Below are 20,768 nucleotides of genomic sequence, written 5' to 3' on the forward strand. Positions count from 1 at the left end.
AAAAAGGCTTTTAAATTACCAAAGTGGTCATGACAAAATGTGTAGCCTGTAGGATTTGTACAATATACCAACTGTGCATCCGATACGTATCACGACACCCTGTTCACGATCCGATACGTATCACGTTACTTGTATGTGCCCTTATCTGTGGCGTGTAAGCCATCTTTTTCATATACAGGATAGTCAAATACCTAACACTCTTTACGAATTTACAGTTGGTTGTGTCAAGTATGGTGCAATGGATGAAAATATTTACTTTTTCACTACTTATTATTGTTTGGCATAACAACCATTAAAGTATCATTTAAGGTATGAGTCGATATATTTTACTTAGTGTGTGACTGTGATCGATACTGGTATGGGGAAGTAAAATTTCACAATCCACCAATGCATCGTGTCCAGTTTGATGACGTGACAGAATAGTTCTCAATTCTTTTCTTACAAATTGAAGATTCTTGCCTAAAAGGTTTGACAGCACATGTTTAGCCATGTCAGTCAAAACTAGGACTGGGACAATACACTAACTGTGCAATCCAACACCTATCACGATGCCTTGCTCACAATCCAATATGTACCATGATACTTGCATATGCTCTTATCTTTGGTGAGTAAGCCACCTTCTTCATTGACAAGATGGTCAAATACCTGGCACACTGATGATTTACAGTTGGCAGTGTCAAGTAAGGTGCAATGGATGAAAATATTAATATATTCACTACTAATTAGTGTTCGGTGAAACAGTTATTAAAACAAACATTTAAGGTAAGAATCAATACTTTTTACTTAGTGTGCGACTGATCGATACTTGTAGTATCGAGAAGTTAAAAATCTCGGTCCTACGGTGCATCTGTGTCTCGTCCCACTACCAGTCAAATCTTCATGTCATGGTGTTAAAATTATTAAATTAATAGGTACACAAAACAATCAGAGCCTAAACATTGCTGAATAATTATTTTAACAGGATGAGTAATGTTTCACCAAAATAATTTTGTCAATACTACATGGTATCTCAAGTCAAAACAGTTTGTCACTATGTTGCATTGTTGGGTTTTACTGTTGATTCTATCATATATCTTTGCTGCTATTTGTGTATATGTATGTATTAGTGCATGTACATGTGGTGCCTAGAAAGGTGGGCAAAGTTCTGTACATAGAGTTTAATGTTCACAAGAAATGGCTTAAAATTGATAATATTGGGAACAGTGAACTGCTTTAATCATTAGAAAACATCAGTCCTACCATGCATTCTAAATCAAATATATGGGATTTGGCATCATATGCCTATTTCTTTCTATAAGATATGTGAAAACAGTGCCAAATTTCCTGACATGATCAGATGAAAAACATGACAAATCTTCTGAACATTCTACTAAATAATTCAAGTTTTTACTCCAAGAAATAGAAGAAACAATCTTTCCCTTATATGCAAGAAAGAAGCTGAAATAAATGTGTGTATCTAAGCGACAGTTGTTGCACACAAACACCAAAGCATAATTCAGCTTACAATCAACATGCCATTGCAGAATAAAGACATGAGCTTTTTACAGGTAGAGTAAAATATCAACGTGACAGATGGGTGTCACGTCCATAAATATGTTAGAGTCCGTATCTTGAGTTCACGCCCCCAAATAAGATTTGCTTAGGTTTTGTTTGACCCACCTTCTGCAATCACATCTTCAACTGTGACACTGTATCTCCCAACTTGGAACACTTTTCCAATATGTGCATTTTGTTGTGTTGAACCGTCAATTTTTGAGAAAAATTTCTTCATGGCAGCGGCCTACAAATGTGAACTTGTAAGTCAAATCATTCCGAGGTTACTCATCAGATCAAAATTGAACTCGGTTACTTCCTGTATTCTCACTGACTTCCGCTGGCTTCTGACAAATTTCGGAGTGCCACATTCCCGAGCTGAAATCTCTCACTGTCTCACCGAAGTATATACCACTGCACGCTGATTCAACAAAGACCTGTTATACTTTACAATAAACGGTTCATTTGTGAATACTGATTGCGGCGAATTCATCGCACCTGCTTCTGCTAAAATTATGGCGGACTTCTCGTCTGACAGACGTCACGTGACACACCTCGGCACTTGTTACATGGGCTTGTTTACCTTGGTGTCATTATAAAGCGCCGCTTCTTTGCCCATTGAAACCGCTGATCAGTAATGAAAACGTTGAAGGTTTAAGATAAACCTGCATTTATCCGTTGTTCGTATCACTGCGACTTGTTCATTACTCATCTCGCGGTAAATAACGAGATCAAATTAGGAAAATGGCCGACAAGGCGGGAGAGAAGAAATCGAACAACCATTCCCCTTTGTAAGGAAGCAAAGTTGTGTATTGATCAGTGCGATTTAAAGTTCATTTCCACATGGATGTGTCAGTTGTATCGTTTTCTACCATGTCATTCTTATTTGAATATGTTTAAAGGGTAAAAACGGACAGATTTGCACTGAAATTGGATTTGTTTACAAAATATTATACTGAATTTGACAACACGTGATTATCACTATGGGACAAATTTTATGACATGGAGCAATGCATAGTCTTCCTTGGCTGCAAGACAGTCACAATGAACGTTGGTCACTTGTTTGTAAAATCAGAAGCGAAAACATGTGCTGTGTTCGTAAAATCAGGGGGTTGGCCAACTATATGGGTTTTATGCACATTGTAAGCCTAAACGTTTTGTCAACTGTATTGGTGTTGTTCAAGTGATTATTTTTTAGCGACTAGAGTTGACTCAACAATTAACTTTGATTTTAAAATGAAGTAACTGATGGGCAATGTTATGTGATCAAAAATGAAAACTTTAATCATCCCTGAAGAAACAAAACCTTTTTCTTTTATAAGATTAATGCCATTATATGTAAATAACTAGTTTATTTAAGTGCATATTGTACTCAACAATGAAAACAGTATAATGAAACTCAATGTGATATAGCTTTATTGTCCCAGAAAACGTACAGATTGTATTGCACATACAATGAAATGGCTTTATAGTACAATTCTGTTTTTGAGAGTGGTGCAGATATGTTTAACAGGTCACATTCTAATTAACATAGCATGATAACATTGATAGTTTCTTTAGAGTATCGTTATCAGTTGTTGACATGATCGATATAAATTTTTGTTGAGTGGAATGTACATAAAAAGGCAGATCAATATATATACACTTCTTAGATGGTCATATTTTGGACAGACTAACAGAAAATGAAACTTATCATAGTTCTTTTGAAAAGCTTGTAATAATTGCGTTTTTCTGAACTTAAAACATGACGATATTTGTAAGTAAATATCCTTAAGCCTTTTGCGTATAGATACTAAAAACGAATCTGGATCTACACATTGATTATGCCAAATATACCTATAGCCACATTCTTTTAATAATGACTTTACATCATATACCCAATTGCGAATTCCATGTTTTTCATACAATAACATCATATTATAACATTTTCTTGTTTATCTATCAATAGGCATTTTAAGAATCTTGAACCAATACATGAGAATTCTAACATGTTGAGATATGTAAAGTGGTACACGTCCACATTCACCATATAACATAACACTTGATGTACATTTTTTTATGCCAAGGAATCATTTACAAGCATATAGATGGAACAGTTCAGTAGTTCTGTATTCAGCATGTCCCCGGACCTCTGCGCCATATTATAAAATTGGAGTAATTTTTGTATCTAATATTTTAAAAAAGGTTTTATATGAAAGATAAGTGAAAGTTTTTAAACTATGTAAGATTCCCATAAGTATCTTATTTGTCTGCATTGCCGCATTACTGTTGTGGTAATTCCACGATACTCTGCCTGTGAAAGTAACCCCCCAGATATTTATAAGAAGTGACAATTTGTAACGGTTGTGAGTTAAAGAACCATTTTTCCCTACTTAATAGTTTATTTCCCTTTTTATAAACAAACACTTTCGTTTTCTCAGTATTTACTTGGAGTTTACAATTAGAACAGTATAGTTCCAGTTGATCTATCAGATTCTGTAAACCTTTTATCGTACTAGAGAACAGAACTGTATCTGCCAAAAGCAACAGAAATATCTTAACAATATCTGGATGCAGCTGTCTACCATCCGTACAATTATCCTTATTTTGTGCAGCAAGTTTATTGATGAAAAAAAAGAACAGGAAGGGGCTAAGAATACAGCCTTAGCATACACCAATGTTACATGTAAAGACATCAGAATATATTCCCCTTTTTTTTAACACATGACTTTACATTTTGATAAATATTGCATAATAATTTACCCATTTTGTTACACTATTTGAAAGAAACTGCCCACATTATATTTCTGTGTACAGAATCAGACGCCTGTTTGAAATCTACAAAAATTGCATAGAATTTTCTACCTTTTCTCTGTATGTGTTTGTGAATAATCGCATTAAGTATGAAAATATTATCCATAGTTGAGTACCCTTGTCTTAAACCTGCTTCTTCCGAAAGTTTATCAAATGAATCGGACCAAAAGGTGAGCCTTTTATTGATAATAGAAACAAATATTTTGCAAAAAAACACTCAGAAAGGTAATTCCTCGATAATTGTTTGTATCAGTACATGATCCTGATTTATGTAGTGGAATAATCACACCAATAATCCTCTCTTTTGGGAAATAAGACGTTTCTAAAATCATATTAAACAGTAATTCAAGGTATGGGAGTAGAATATTGACAGAATGTTTAAAACTTGGTAATAATTAGTTCTTCCCTTGCTGATAATATGTTGTTATAGCAGTGTGCTATCTTTACAGTATTTGCTTTGCAGGCAAATTTGTCAAAGGCCATGATGTGACTACAAATAACAGAATTAATTGTTTGTCATATTAACATGTATTTTGTCCAAGCTTTTCCATTAAGATTTCAAGGTCTAGATGCTATTTTGATAACTAAAGCAAAATTGTAAGCTAGAAAGTTGATTTACAAACATTCTGATGGGTGAAGCAAGAAGCATTTGGCTAGCATGCAAGTCAGATATTTAACACTTTGCATAGCCATGATAGCACGTAAAATTGGACAAGTGATATTTCCTTCTTGTAACACTGTAGTTGATGAACAGTGTTAGAAATTATTGGGTCCTTGAGTGTTTCTGCATTTGAATCCAAGGACGCTAGGTGTTAAATTTGTGATAAAATGGGCTCGTGACAAGAACCCCGTGGCTGTCATAAATATTTTGAAATATTTCTGAACATTTTCAGGGAAGATAAAACACAGGAAGAGCAAGAAGAATTTAGAAAACAAGACACAGGTATGTTATCAAGCAGTGCATGATTATGTTTTATCAACTTGAACAGGCACTTATCCTAGGCCTTTTGACATTCTTAATAAATTCCATCCAAGTTGTTCCAGTTCTACATTGTTTATCTACAGGATTAATAGAAATGGCCATCAGTACTGTATCTTCATAGGCACACAGACCCCCCCAAAAGTAATTGTGTTTCCTCTGTAAGGAGATGAATTTCTATTTACTTGATTAAGACTAAGAGATGACCCTTATTAGAGCAGGGGCTAAGGGCATGGTTTTGAAAAAAGAGCCAGGGGCCCGTTTCACAAAGAGATCGTAGCGCTACGACTGTCGTAATTCTAAGTTAAAGTATGGAAGTTACGATCATCTTAGCGCTACGATCACTTTGTGTCTTACTCTATGATAAGAACCAGGTAAGCTACAGCTAAATATTTCTCACCATTACATTTTGAATATCATAAAGTTTACTTAACTATACCATCCCTTCTTGTAGCTTCCAGTGCCAGGGAGACTTGAATGAGGGCTAGGCCTCTAATAAGAACTGACCTTAATAGAGGCCTAGAATAAAGGTAAACTGTATTGATAGCTCCCGGGCACTGAGTTGAGTGAATATATTTGTTTACTGCTGCCTGAGTGAATGTTTACATCGCCAGAGGCCATGGATACCAGTGAGGGGTGTGAGGAGGGGGCACCTGTCCCAGGGACTACTGACTGTAATGGGGACAGTGGTCAGGAGAACAAGGAAGACATTGACATGACGCCAGCATCAGATATGGGAGACCTTCCACCTCCAATGTCAGATTCACAGCCACAAGCTTCTCAGTGCTATTGGTAAGAAAGGGTGCAGTTATGAAAGAAATATGAAAATATATACCCGTGAATATCCGGGTTAGAATAGGTCTTCAGCAACCCATGTTTGCCGTAAAAGGAGACTATGCTTGTCTTAAAGAGGCGACTAACGGGATCGAGTGGTCAGACTTACTGACTTGTTGACACGTCATTGTTTCCCAATTACGTAGATCGTTGCTCACCATGTCAATCACTGGATTGTCTGGTCCGGACTCAATTATTTACAGACCACCATCATATATCTGGAATATTACTGACTGCAGTGTTAAACAACACACAACAACAAAATATATGGAACTATGATAGGAAAACACTATGGAACAGCCCAGATCTCTGTATAGCGATAAGTCAATATCAAAACGTTTACAGGGAGCAGCACAGAGATATGGTTACTACAGCTAGGTGCATGGGTGGCCCTGTCGTCAAAGTCATTGCAATTTGCTGGCAGAGTTTTGGACCCCTTTGGGATGCCAGGATCCTGTGATCATGGGATTCAATCCCAGATTCTCTCTAGTATTCTTGATTTCTGCCCAAAGTATTAACTTTTAATTACTGCATCACTTTCTTCCCACAATCAGCTGATGTGCCATCATATAACTAAATAATGTTCAAAGCCATATTAAACATGTTAAACACAACTTATTCCATCAATATTACTAACCTGGGACTATGGAATGGTTGTGCTCTTGTTTCCTTAAGGTTGTTCTTTATGAAAAGGATTAAATAAAATGTATACATTGTTTTAGTGGCAAAGGTCGAAACATAGGCAGTGTGGAGCTCCAGTGCAATGTGTGTCAAGGCTGGTTCCACTCTCAATGTATCAGCTGTCATATCGGGTATGTATTCTGTGTATCAGCTGTCATATCGGGTATGTATTCTGTGTATCAGCTGTCATATCGGGTATGTATTCTGTGTATCAGCTGTCATATCAGGTATATATTCTGTGTATCAGCTGTCATATCGGGTATGTATTCTGTGTATCTGCTGTCATATCGGGTATGTATTCTGTGTATTCACTGTCATATCGGGGTATGTATTCTGTGTATCGGCTGTCATATCGGGGTATGTATTCTGTGTATCAGCTGTCATATCGGGTATGTATTCTGTGTATCAGCTGTCACATCAGGGTATGTATTCTGTGTATCAGCTGTCATATCGGGTATGTATTCTGTGTATCAGCTGTCATATCGGGTATGTATTCTGTGTATCGGCTGTCATATCAGGGTATGTATTCTGTGTATCAGCTGTCATATCAGGGTATATATTCTGTGTATCAGCTGTCATATCGGGGTATGTATTCTGTGTATCAGCTGTCATATCGGGTATGTATTCTGTGTATCGGCTGTCATATCAGGGTATATATTCTGTGTATCAGCTGTCATATTGGGTATGTATTCTGTGTATCAGCTGTCATATCGGGGTATGTATTCTGTGTATCAGCTGTCATATCGGGGTATGTATTCTGTGTATCAGCTGTCATATCGGGTATGTATTCTGTGTATCGGCTGTCATATCAGGGTATGTATTCTGTGTATCAGCTGTCATATCGGGTATGTATTCTGTGTATCAGCTGTCATATCGGGTATGTATTCTGTGTATCAGCTGTCATATCGGGTATGTATTCTGTGTATCAGCTGTCATATCGGGGTATGTATTCTGTGTTTCAGCTGTCATATCGGGTATGTATTCTGTGTATCAGCTGTCATATCAGGGTATGTATTCTGTGTATCAGCTGTCATATCAGGGTATGTATTCTGTGTATCAGCTGTCATATCAGGGTATGTATTCTGTGTATCAGCTGTCATATCGGGTATGTATTCTGTGTATCAGCTGTCATATCAGGGTATGTATTCTGTGTATCAGCTGTCATATCAGGGTATGTATTCTGTATATCAGCTGTCATATCGGGGTATGTACTCTCTTTTTATTAGATGTCGAGTGATTGAGGCTTGTAATTGATTCTGTTCATCTATTTTCAGCAAATGCATTCCCTTCATGACAAACTACCAGTTTATTTGTAAAAATTGTAACCAGACAGGCCTGGAGTCGTGTCAGAAGAAACAAGCCAGTAAGTGGAGCAGCTGTTGACGATGTTCACCTCTACATATTGTGTCACCTTAACATTGTTACATATACAATCACACCATGGAGATTCTGGGTTGCAATAGGTCCCCAGCAACCTATGCTGGCTGCAAGAGGTGACCAAATGGATCAGGTTGTGATGCTTGGTGTCTTGGTTGATAGCGTGTCATTGTACCCTGAGAGCGTGGATCATTGCTCACAACATTGATCACTGGATTGTCTGGTCCAGACTTGATTATTTACAGGCCCCCGTCATGTAGCTGGAATATTGCTGAGTACAGCATTAATCAACAACACATTAAAACTGTTAATAAGCATTTCATAATCACTTGTTTTACCTTCGAGATGATTTACAGCTTTTGAGGAGTATAATACAATGCAGAAGATGATTTATTTTTGTCAACACCGTATACTTGTAGTAGCAAATTATCCCAGATTTTCCTTATTGCCTCAGTTCCCGGTTGACTTGTCTGTTTGATAAATAATCCAGCTCCAGTTTCTGCTGAGACTTTGTGTAACAATGTCGCATGTTTCTTGCTTGCAGGTTTTACACAGATCTGCTACACTGCACTAGCCAACCTAGTGCACACCGCCGAGAGCAAAGGGGAGTCCAAACAAGTCTTCTCCAAGGACAGAGTGAGTAGAGTGCCTGCACAAAGTTATCTCCCTTTGGTTAGGATGTCGGTGTTACCTTGCAGTTGGGTGTCAAATTGTCTTGATTTCATCATTTGTTGCAACTTGGAGAGGGTGCTCTTAGTCATTAGATGTGGACATCATACTCCCTCATCCATTTATTGTCTAGTATCAGTCGCTAGGGATCAACCCTGTTGGAAAAGTTCCAATAAGCAGTGTAGGATTTACAGAGCATTTCTACATCTCTGTTTGGCTACTCAAAACATATTTTTAAAGTCTGTTTGCCAATCTGTTCCTTAATGACTTGCCTTCGGATATGTTAACCTTGTTAACTTTGTTAAAAATAAGTGAACTTTGTGTTAGGAACAGCCACACTGATTTCATCTTAATATTTAATGCATTTAGGGTGCAATATTTTGTGTCTGGTTAAAGCCTGCATGCAACTTGTTTGACCTTTCTGCATTCTAGGCTGTCTAAGACCTGCTGATTTCATAGGCATGTCACAGTGTCTATAACTAGCCAAGTAGCCATCATACAATTATGGGACATGCTAAACTAACAACGCTTAGGTTTTCCTAACCTGAATCCTTTCTAACTACTGTCAGAATAATAAAGTAAAGGGACCCCCCCTTCCTGCTCCTGCTGCTCTTTTTTTTCACTCTTTTAAGAAAGAATTCATTTTAAACTGTGCTTAACTGTAAAATGATTTGTAAAATTTGAAATGTGAAATTACACCCAACATGGTACAGACTTTTGCTATCCGTTCACCATAATTGTGAAAGAACCTCTCAAGAATATTCCTAACTTTTAAGCAATCATTTGTGGACTGTAACCTTTCCATATTTCATGCCTGATTTTGAATGAAGAATGTCTGTCTTTCAGGAGATAATTCCTTTCATTGACAAGAACTGGGAAAGTCTTACAACAGTCTCTCGAAGAACCAAACTCACATGGCACACTACTGTCTTCAAAACAATGGTATGTCACATTGTGTATATATTGTTTAGTGTGGACACCACTGTCTTCAAAACAATGGTATGTCACATTGTGTATGTATTGTTTAGTGTGGACACCACTGTCTTCAAAACAATGGTATGTCACATTGTGTATGTATTGTTTAGTGTGGACACCACTGTCTTCAAAACAATGGTATGTCACATTGTGTGTGTATTGTTTTGTGTGGACACTGGTGTCTTCAAAACAATGGTATGTCACATTGTGTGTGTATTGTTTTGTGTGGACACCACTGTCTTCAAAACAATGGTATGTCACATTGTGTGTGTATTGTTTTGTGTGGACACTGGTGTCTTCTAAACAATGGTATGTCACATTGTGTGTGTATTGTTCAGTGTGGACACTGGTGTCTTCAAAACAATGGTATGTCACATTGTGTATGTATTGTTTTGTGTGGACACTGGTGTCTTCAAAACAATGGTATGTCACATTGTTTATGTATTGTTTTGTGTGGACACCACTGTCTTCAAAACAATGGATGTCATGGTGTGTGTGTTAAAGTTAAAGAGTGAAAGAGCACATGTTGTTCTGATTACCTTAGCCTTCTTGATTAATGGCAACCTCAGAATATAAAAATCAGTGTTTACCGTTGTTGAAGTCCATGAAATAATATCATATAGCATTAAAATGACTTTTTGTAAGTCTTGTATTCATGGTAAGTGGAGAAATTTGTAGAGGTTGAGCTTTGTATTATCTGTCTATTGTACCACCTTGGCAGGGAAAATGTATGATCTGTCTATGGCCTTTTTAGAAAGTGTGTGATTGTTGTCAATGGTTCAGAATTGCCATTATCTAAAAATGGACATGAAATGCTGCCATGAGAATGTGTCTTCAATGCAAGCAGGGTTGTAGGACCATGTCATGTATTTATCTATAATGGGATGTGGTCTTAGATTGATCTACTGATTGCTGATGTTTCAGACCAAAGAAATTGACCTGTTTGCGTGTGATGACTCCACAGGGGACTTCTGTTTCAGCTTATTGACACAGGTGAGCTAATACTCGGTTGTTCTGGAGAGATTTCTGTAGCATACTTGGCTTGTGCTTGACCTTGTCCTTGCCAAGTAGGATCTACGATGGTATTTCTTCACATATCTGCACATACTAGCATCAGGATGGGAAATTAATTTATATTTCAGGGCTCTGGATAATATATTTCTGGAATACTGATGTCTTTGGGTATTCTATATGTTTTTACTCCCTTGGGTCCAGTATGTTGGGTATTTTTACACCAATGTGTAGACAGTTTCAAAAACTACTTGTGCTTAAAATGCTGTGCCAGGTGACTTCTAACTAGTATCTGTTCGTGCGCTGCCCTGAGTGTGTAACATGTGACATAGCTTCACAACAGCGATATACATGTCTAATTAACTATGAGTGAGACGTGGTTCCTATTTTATGAATTATTCACATTATTGTATGTAAGATGCCTGCACTCGCTCAGTACCAGTATAGAGAGATAGGTAAAGAAATCCAGGCATGCAAGTTAAAAATTTAACTCCATTGACTGTTGTTCTACTATTGGGATTTAAATTTTTCATGCATATTTGTACTCAGGCAACTCAAAATGATTTGGGTAGTTCTAATTTATTCTATCTCATTAAAATCAGATGTTAATGCTCGCTTCCGCTAAACAATGATCTGAGGACATCACATTATTGGTCATGTCAGAATGACCTTTCTCAAAGTTTGACCGAACAATAAAAAGACTAACAAGAATTTGGTGTTAGCCAATCAGAAAGCAGTTTTCTCGAGCTTTACAGCGCTAGTTTCAAAATTGGCAATTTCCATTCCAGACTACGCTTTGGAAAATACCAATTTTGAAAACTGAACAAAAGAAAATTCTTCAATGTCTAATATTTGGCCAAGATTGTGTGGCAGAACTTCGGACTGGCTATGGAAAATCTCTTCCATTTCAAATGTGTATTGCATTGAAGCCAGAGATAAATGATGAATCAGTCATACAGCTTGTAACTGTCTTCCTCGATGCCCAGTGCTAACCATTTTGAGGTTGCATGATAAGAAAACACATTCTGACTGTCACTTTCCCGATCTGGTAAGTGATGCTATTTGGTCGAATGAAAGGTCATTCTGACATTACACTTCATGGGATGTCCTCTGATTTTTGGTTGGCCTTAGCAAGAACTATGGGATTGCTGATTTCTTTTTCACAAATACAGAGCTGAGTTTATCTAAAGCTCTGATCATTTCTGTGGACTAGTAAACATACAATCTGCAGAGTTTCCATCTACATAATGGTAACTGTGGTAGTCCACAAGGAAATGTCAATATTCCTCCTTAATTTCCTCCTTGACATGCAGACTTACATAATTTCAAGCACTGGTCATGTTGGTGAGATTTCTTATGGACAACAAGAGGCCATTTAACTGACACTAATATGTCCATGTTTTCTCTAACATTTGCTGACACACAGTGAATGGTTTTTCAAGGCTCAATTTAAGGAACTTGATTTAACCTGTACCAGGTGCACGTTGATGTGAAAAGCTAGCTGCACCAGACTAAACCAGGTTGACCCTGATCCCATAAATTTATCAAAGTGAATGAGTGTGTTAAAATCTAACGTCGCATCGGCATTATTTCAGCCATATAGCGACGAGAACAAGCTCATATATAGTAGTTATATACACAAGTTTTATCAAGTTGAAACACAGATGCATAAGCTCGTCTGAATAAGTAAAATCACAGATCTCCGATTACTGTTATATATCATGAAACTGACACAACACTGGGATGAGTGATATAGCATGGTAAATAAAACTTTGAGACATGGAATTTGTTCAAAGATTGATATTGTTTGGACAAGTAAGGGTTAGTAAGACACAAATTTGAATTTTTGGGTGCATGTAAACATAAATATTTGGTTGTGTTTTTCAATAATAGGCTGCACTTGTGCATGTTTTATATAGCTAAATCAAGCCCTGATTTTGCGAGAGTGTTTTATGTTTTTGTCTGTCTGCTTGTGTTGCAGGATCTGTCCAAGATCGGCCCCAACAGTGAGGTGACCAGGACCAGTCAGCTGATAGGACAGCTTCCAAAGGCTCTCCCTGTGGTGGACAGTATGTATCCATGTTCAAAACGAGGCTGTATGAGCAGACGTCCTCCACAGGAGACATGCTGGGTAGCGATTCCTGTGTAGATACTCCTAGTCCAAATTGTAGAAAAACGTCCCTATCTAGAAGGATCTTGTGTTGTAACAAAACTGTCAGCCGGTCAGTAACGTGTGGTCAGCAGACATCTCGAGTCCCTCACCCATTGCCCAGCTTCACACAAGGCAGTGTCATATTACTATAAACAAAACAATCTTGTGCCTAGCAGGTATAACTGGGTCTAAGTTTGCATCACAAATATACTGTATTCCCTTGAAAAGTCTACAGTCTGCTGAACACTACCTCCTGTCTGATGGATTGTGACAGCCACCGGCTGTAAACAGGACAGAGGTGTGTGGTGGACAAGCTAAGGCAGGGAGTAATAGATTACTTCATTTTAACAAACTTTCTGAGATTTTCAAAGGAGTATAGATAGCTGGTGAGGCACCCATTTATCCATGGGCATCCTGACTATTTTGGCAGTGTTAGACATACCGGTAACCACCTTTAGTCTGGTTGAGATGCATTTTATTTCTCTCACAATAGCTAGTTATTTTACATTAAGGTTTAATCCCAAATGATAAAGTGTTGATGCCAAAGACCCAGATTCAATTCCCAAAGGAGTCACGATACTCCTATGTACATGATGTATGTATTAATACATTGTGATACTTATTTGCACCGGTTTTGCTTGAAATTCCCACTGTTCCATGCAGCCTGGCAAAGAAGACGTTGACATCAAACAGTTTGTTTTAACTTGCATGACTTGTTATCATGGTACAATGCCATAAGATTTATCATGTTTTGTGGTAGGCGCTATGGTATGCCAGGCCAAGTATTTGTCAGGCTAGATTATTACTAACTTATAGCAACATATTACTTAGTGAAAATCAATACACAATTAAATCATAATGAAACAGGGCTAAGTTTGGGCTGATAGGGATAGCTTCCCAAATGACAACAAACAACTGTGGAGTGTGGGGCTGATGATGTTTCTTGAGCATATGTAGGTAGGTAGGGACGTAGGTAGGTACGTAGGTAGGTAGGTACGTAGGTAGGTATGAATGTACGTACGTCAGTCTGAAACAAATAACAACATAAGCAGATCTATAATACAATCTAATAAATATGTACAATCTGTTTGTACAGATACTCTTACTTACTCTTTGCAGTTGTAAAATACACATCACTTTCATTAACAAACAACATTTAAATGACATGAATCTAGTTACACTTATCTGACCCATGAAGATCTGGGGAAGAATAGGTCTTCAGCAACCCATGCTTGCCGTAAAAGGCAACTATGCTTGTTGTAACAGGCGACTAACGGGATCGGGTGGTCAAGCTCGGTTACTTGGTTGATGCAATTGCGTAGACTGATGCTCATGCTGTTAATCCTTGTCTGGTCCAGACTTGATTATTTACAGACCGCCGTCATATAGCTGGAATATTGCTGAGTTCGGGGTTAAACAACAAACAAACAAAAGTTACGCATAGCAAGACAATAGGTCAAGGTATTAGGATACCAAACATATTGGTACAATTATATAGTGATAAGTTGTATGAAACTGCAGGAATTACAAGGTCAAACCTGTGCTGGCACCACCAGTGATATACTATGGTACATACACACTCGGCAAGTGTTGCCAGTGACACACCTGCATACGGAAGCAATGTGTATGCAGAAAACTCTATATATACAAGTGTTATGATATGGTACAATAATGATAAAACTATAAGGTACGCTAGCCAACATACAATGCTCATACACCTGCACTTACCCAAATACATCAATCACTCACATCAAACATACAATGTATATACGTACCTACACCCGAAACAAGTGTCAAAACGTGTGGTGTCCCCCGGAGTGACTTCATATGTTCAAATGTGCCTCTGTTCACCCAGCAGGGAATGGGTTACCAATATGTGAGGTGGATGTAAAGACCTAGCACCCTTAGGCAGCGTGGGTTGTATACTCCCCAGGGATTTGAGAATGATAACTGGAATGCAAATGGATCCACTGATCGAGGAGCAAATATAACTGCATTTGAGTAGATACCAATACCTGGATACCTGTGGTGTATGAATGTATAATATAATAATAATAATAACAACGCTCTTACACCTGCAGTTTTCCAGATACATCAATCGTTAATTTCAAACATACATTCACATTTACTTGCCTTTACTGGACAGATAGGTTATAACATAAGATATGTAGTCGATATAAAGTTAGGTTACAGTGTAATACTTAATTCTACAGGTTTCCCAATAAGTCACTGAACTCCCACATCATCTACAACTATAAATTTGTACCAGATACATTATATTTCTAATCAATCAAACCTGAAATGCACTGCACAAAACATCTTATTTCTAATCACAGTAACTAGAAATCATCCATAAATACAACATCATACAATAGATTATCAACTAACCTCAAGTGTGAATAAATTTCCTCCTATCCCTCTATATCGTCACACAATGAGAAAGGTGATGAAGACCACTGCAATAAATATACACTGACTACAAGATGTCCTATGAGAAGTAAAGGAGCAACTGATTTTAAAATGTATACAATCTGAATATTGAGGTTTATAGCAATGGCCAGCTTGGCCTATCAGCGACACAATAGATTGGGCTGGGGTGTTGGGGCAAAGAGTGCTCTAGGTCAAAAGCATGCAGTGTGACAATTATTGGGGTTTGAACTGAGAGAAAGCTGTACAGAGCTACTGAATGATTTTTTAAGGTACAAAATGCTAAATTATAAAACAGAACTAATATTCTAACTTATACTACATTCTTATTGTATAGTGTAACTATCAAAGGTACTTAATGTAACTATCAAAGGTACTTAACTAATTAAATGTCAACAGACCCATGAAGATCTGGGTAGAGAATAGGCCTTCAGTGACCCATGCTTGCTGTAAGAGGCGACTATGCTTGTCTTAAGACTAACGGGATTAGGTGCTCAGGCTTGCTGACCTGTTTGATGCATGTCATTGTATCAGTCACTGGAATGTCTGGTCCAGACTCAATTATTTACAGACCAACGTCGTATAGCTGAAATATTGCTGAGTGCGGCATTAAACAACAAACCAACAAACAAATGGCAGTGAGGTCAACCTTACTACTTAATACAAACTTACTGATGATTCTTAACTAAAAGTTACAAACTCTTACTTACAAACTTGCATGGAGATACTGATATTAACAGGATAATTGTGCTCTGTATTGAAATGGTAGATGCCTGCCACAGACAAAGAAATGGGTATTGCTTCAGGTAAAGGACGCACGGCCAAGAGGAAAGCACCCTTCGACAATCAACTAATACCAGGATCTAAGCAGAAAAGAAGGTAACTGACACAGTTGATACCATGATGCATGTCTTGTAAAGAGATGATTGATGAAGCTTCATGGCAGACCACCTCCATGGTCTAGTGGTAGAGCGTCCGGCCGGAGAGTGGAAGGTCCCTGGTCGCGTGATACCAAAAGACGTTAAAAAATGGTACTTGTTGTTACCCTGTCTGGAGCTCAGCATTAAGGGGCTAAAACAAGCACTGGTTGGCTCGGAGTATTCCATGTTTGAGTGGGGTATGCATGTTAAACCGAGGCATGGTATCTCAGTGTGCTAGCACTATAAATCGGCATCAGTCCGGACTCGTACAAGCAGCCACACACATGTGCATACATGTCGCTATGTAAGTGCAATAATCTTGGATGCAATGTTAAACCCCATTTCACCTCCCCTTATGACAGCATGATAGCAGTCTGTGCCAAAAACGTTTTAGGCTAGTTTTCAAAACTTGGCTCTTAGCATAATTTTCAGTTGATTTTAGTGTTGATACGGTCTATATTTAGCTGAGCTGACTTAGAATTAGAGTTTTACTAGACATAGGCATGAGACTAGTGGCAGATTGATAGTGAGGTTAGTTTGGAGTCACTAACAAGTGTTTAAGTCAGCTGGGAAATGTTGATATAAATGATTGATTAAAGTGTGTACGTATTTGAACTGGTTAGGTTTTAACAGGGGTTTATCAAGACCACCTTATTAAAGTTTTAACTGATGTTACGACCTTGTAGAATCTTGTGTCATACCGATAACAGGACCAGTAAAGAGGAAGGGACTTTAATACTGAGTTGAAAGTTGTTGCATTGAATGCAATGTTAAAATACCTCTAAATATAGGAAAATCAAAACTTTTGAAAATCCCAGTCTTGGACACAATAATATTTTGCCAACTTTCCCTGCTAAGGACACTTTGTTTGGAATTCAAGTTTAATGAAGTCGGCTATTGACTGTTGCTACATGATTGGTTAAGATGTGTTAGTATTTGAACTGGTTATTTTTTATGTCATATGTACTTGTTTAACTGCTTAACTGACAGCTTTTTATGCAAGTGAAGAGATGTAGATGTAATTTATGCCCATCACAATATGGGGTTCTGTGATTCATATAACGCAGAACAATTTGGTTATTGAACTAATGTTCCCCTTCAATTCAATTCAATCCACGTTTCATATTTGGGCTTTCAAACCTACAACCTATTACCAGTTCTCATATTTATCATTTTCAAAAGTGAATGTTTTAATTTGGATCTTGCAAAATTTGGATACAATACAGTGTCTTTGCATTTTTAGTCTTGTGAAGTTGTAACTAAATACCTAGTGATTTTAATGACTTTTTCACACTTTGCAGTGATCAGAGTTCAACAGCCAAACTCCCACCTCATGGCTACCCCTTGGAGCATCCATTTAACAAAGATGGCTACCGCTATATCCTGGCAGAGTGCGATCCCCACGCACCCAACAGACAGGCGTTCGACGAGAGCCTGGACTGGGCTGGAAAACCTATACCTGGCTACCTGTACAGGACCTTCCTGTCTTCCCATGTTCTCCTGGCGCTGCATGATAGAGGTCAGCCTCCTTGTTAGTTGTCAGCTTGCTATGTAAACATATGCTTGAACTTAACCTTTCAGGGGGCATGGATGCTGCAACTTGCTGTTCAGAGTTGTGTCCCCTTAGCCTGCCAGAAACCTATGATCATATGCTTGAATTCCAGATTGTCCCCGATTATGTTTCTAGGTTTGTCAGCACATTGGGAGACCTGTATCCATCTAGGAAAGCACCAATAGCCTTCGTTGCGATATGTTATGGTGTTCAAATTAAGTCAAGGGGTCCTTCTCATTGCCATTATGCTGCAAGTTAAGATCTGGCGTCAAAAGTATTAAGATAACAAAGGTGGAAACTTAACAAGGGAAGCCAACAGTTAATGCCCATTGCCAATCAGCGCTGATTAACTGTTAAGTGTTGACTTCTATTTGTCCATTGCTAATCACCTATAAGCGCCAATTAACTGTTGGCTTCCCTTCTTAAGTTTCCACCTTTGCTATCTTATTACTTTTGTTGTTCTTACAAGTGCTTATATTTGTTCTCTGCTTCATAGCATTCATTCCCCCGCCGTGATATTGCTGGAATAGTGCTAAAAGCGGCGTAAAACCAAACTCACTCACTCACTCATAGCATTCATTCACCTGATGAAGGAGTAAGAATATACTCCGAAACGTTGTGTTCATCACAATAAAGAAGTTGACATCCATAAATTCTCTTCTTTATGTGTATCACTTTTAAATGTCATTCAAAGACTTGATTTACATGACATGTTCAGGGAAAATTTCCGTCATCAAAGGAAATGAATAGTTGTCTTATGCTGATTTCATGGTGCTGTTGAGACTTGGTGATGAAAACCGAATGTGTTCCTTGATCTGAGTGTTATGTTTTCCTGTTCCAGCTCCCCAGTTGAAAGTGTCGGATGACCGGCTGTCCGTGACGGGGGAGAAGGGATACAGTATGATACGTTCAACTCATGGTATGGCACGCAGTTCACAACCTCTTGTCATGCTTGTGGTTTCTTCTGAATTAATTATGTGCATTTTTATAATGCGCCATATTCACACCCTAAATACGACCCGTGAAGATACCCATGCAACCCATGCTTGTCGTAAAAGGCGACTAACAGGATCGGGTGGTCATGCTCGCTGATTTGGTTGATACATGTCATTGATCCCAATTGCATGGATTGATGCTCATGATGTCAATCACTGGATTGTCTGGTCCAGACTCGATTATTTACAGACCACCGTCATATAGCTGGAATATTGCTGAGTGCGGCGTTAAACAACAAACAAACAAACACCCTACATACACTCAAAGCGTTACATTATTATCCCAGTGAATGGATCCGTGTTCACTTGAATTTCATTGATATATACTACTTTAAAAAATTAAGGAACACACAGTTTTTTCACATTACTGTAGTTAATCTGTCATGTAATGTGAAAGAATTGTGTGGTCCTTGACATTTTCTTAGTAGTATAGTTGATGACATGTCATCATACCCTGATGGTGTCAATCGTTGCTTATCATATCAGTCATTGGATTATCTGGTCCTTCCTCAATTATTTACATGTTGGAGTATGGCGCTAAACAACAAACTAACAGTTTCTCATGCAAATATGGTAAACCTCAGTTTACAAATCAATGAGAGTCGGGTGAACTACATTGCCTGTGACTGTTGAATTATTCAAAACATATAACAGAGATGTTATAAGAGGCGACTAACGGTTGGTTGGTCAGGATCTTTGACTTGGTTGATGCATGTCATCATGTCCCATGGAGACCACCGTCATATAGCTGGAATATTGCTGAGTGCTGCGTTAAAGAACAAACAAACAATCAAACATAATGGAGAACATGGGCTTACATGCCACTTTTTCCTTGAAGATCTGGTTTAGAATTAGTCTTCAGTAACCCATGCTTGTCGTAATAGTGTGCTCAAAGGTGGTCAAACTTGTTGACTTGGTTCATGGATGACATTGTATCCCATCTATTGAGATTGATGCTCATGATGTCAATCACTGGATTGTGTTGAGCCAGACTCGATTGTTTATAAACGACCATCATATAGCTGGAATACTGCTGAGTCCAACGTTCAGCAAGAAACAAACAAGCCAATTTGATAAATATGAATACTTTCAGACGGTAAATTAAACCAAATAAATTTTGTGCCAGGAGAGAAAAAACTAAGAAAGGCCAGCTAACAAACCAAGCTCTTATTTTAGTTCCCAGTGAGATGTTATGCTTGTTTCTCCAAGGTGCAATATGATCTGACACAGTGCTGATATTTTCCTGTATCCTTAGGGGTGCAGTGTGGTCGATGGTACTTTGAGGCCAGGATCACAGACATGCCACCCGAGTCAGCTGTGCGGATAGGCTGGTCGCAATCCCTCGGTGAGTAGCTTCACAGTGTCCTCTACCAGTGCATAAACTCACAACAGTTTCATTGAAAGTTGCTCTCACAGTTTGTATCTTGTTTAAATCCTGGCTGCCATGGCGGATAGACTTCTGTATATATTGAGTTTTATGGTCTTATTGTCACATAAACTGATTGGACCCCTGAAGATCTTGGGTAGAATAGGTCTTCAGCAACCCATACTTGCCTTAATAGACGACTATGCTTGTCGTAAGAGGCAACTAGCGGGATCGGATGGTCAGGCTTGCTGACTTGGTTGAAGCATGTCATTGATCCCAATTGGGTGGATTGATGCTCATGATATCAATCACAGGATTGTCTGGCCCCGACATGATCATTTACAGACCGCCGTCATATAGCTGGAATATTGCTGAGTGCGGCGAAAACAACAAACCAAACCAAACCATAAACTGATTGATATCATTGCATAAATCTAATAAACATCAAGGTGAGCTGATGGCCCTAGTATCAAGGCTTCAATGATATCTGCTCATGTGTGTTGG

The 20,768-nt window shown here is 38.3% G+C and overlaps 2 protein-coding genes across 2 annotated transcripts in view; one reads left to right on the forward strand and one right to left on the reverse strand.

The window, feature by feature from the left end:
• LOC139467946 (AP2-associated protein kinase 1-like) overlaps nt 1-2,074 on the reverse strand; it is a 62,064-nt gene extending 59,990 nt beyond the window's left edge. Inside the window, exon 1 of the mRNA XM_071249546.1 lies at nt 1,660-2,074. Coding sequence (XP_071105647.1) covers nt 1,660-1,771 — 112 coding nt within the window. The 5' untranslated portion in view covers nt 1,772-2,074. The remainder of the gene's footprint in view (nt 1-1,659) is intronic.
• An 8-nt stretch (nt 2,075-2,082) lies between these two features.
• Nucleotides 2,083-20,768, forward strand: part of LOC139467947 (set1/Ash2 histone methyltransferase complex subunit ASH2-like) — a 99,729-nt gene continuing 81,043 nt past the window's right edge. Inside the window, exons 1-13 of the mRNA XM_071249547.1 lie at nt 2,083-2,324; nt 5,220-5,269; nt 5,920-6,097; nt 6,862-6,951; nt 8,095-8,183; nt 8,742-8,833; nt 9,713-9,808; nt 10,766-10,834; nt 12,834-12,921; nt 16,238-16,310; nt 17,653-17,870; nt 18,745-18,822; nt 20,154-20,243. Of these exons, the coding sequence (XP_071105648.1) occupies nt 2,278-2,324; nt 5,220-5,269; nt 5,920-6,097; nt 6,862-6,951; nt 8,095-8,183; nt 8,742-8,833; nt 9,713-9,808; nt 10,766-10,834; nt 12,834-12,921; nt 16,238-16,310; nt 17,653-17,870; nt 18,745-18,822; nt 20,154-20,243 (1,258 nt within the window). The 5' untranslated portion in view covers nt 2,083-2,277. The remainder of the gene's footprint in view (nt 2,325-5,219; nt 5,270-5,919; nt 6,098-6,861; nt 6,952-8,094; nt 8,184-8,741; nt 8,834-9,712; nt 9,809-10,765; nt 10,835-12,833; nt 12,922-16,237; nt 16,311-17,652; nt 17,871-18,744; nt 18,823-20,153; nt 20,244-20,768) is intronic.

Source organism: Haliotis cracherodii, unplaced genomic scaffold (assembly GCF_022045235.1).
Source record: "Haliotis cracherodii isolate W230 unplaced genomic scaffold, xgHalCrac1.p SCAF_2, whole genome shotgun sequence".
NCBI classification, from domain to species: domain Eukaryota; kingdom Metazoa; phylum Mollusca; class Gastropoda; order Lepetellida; family Haliotidae; genus Haliotis; species Haliotis cracherodii.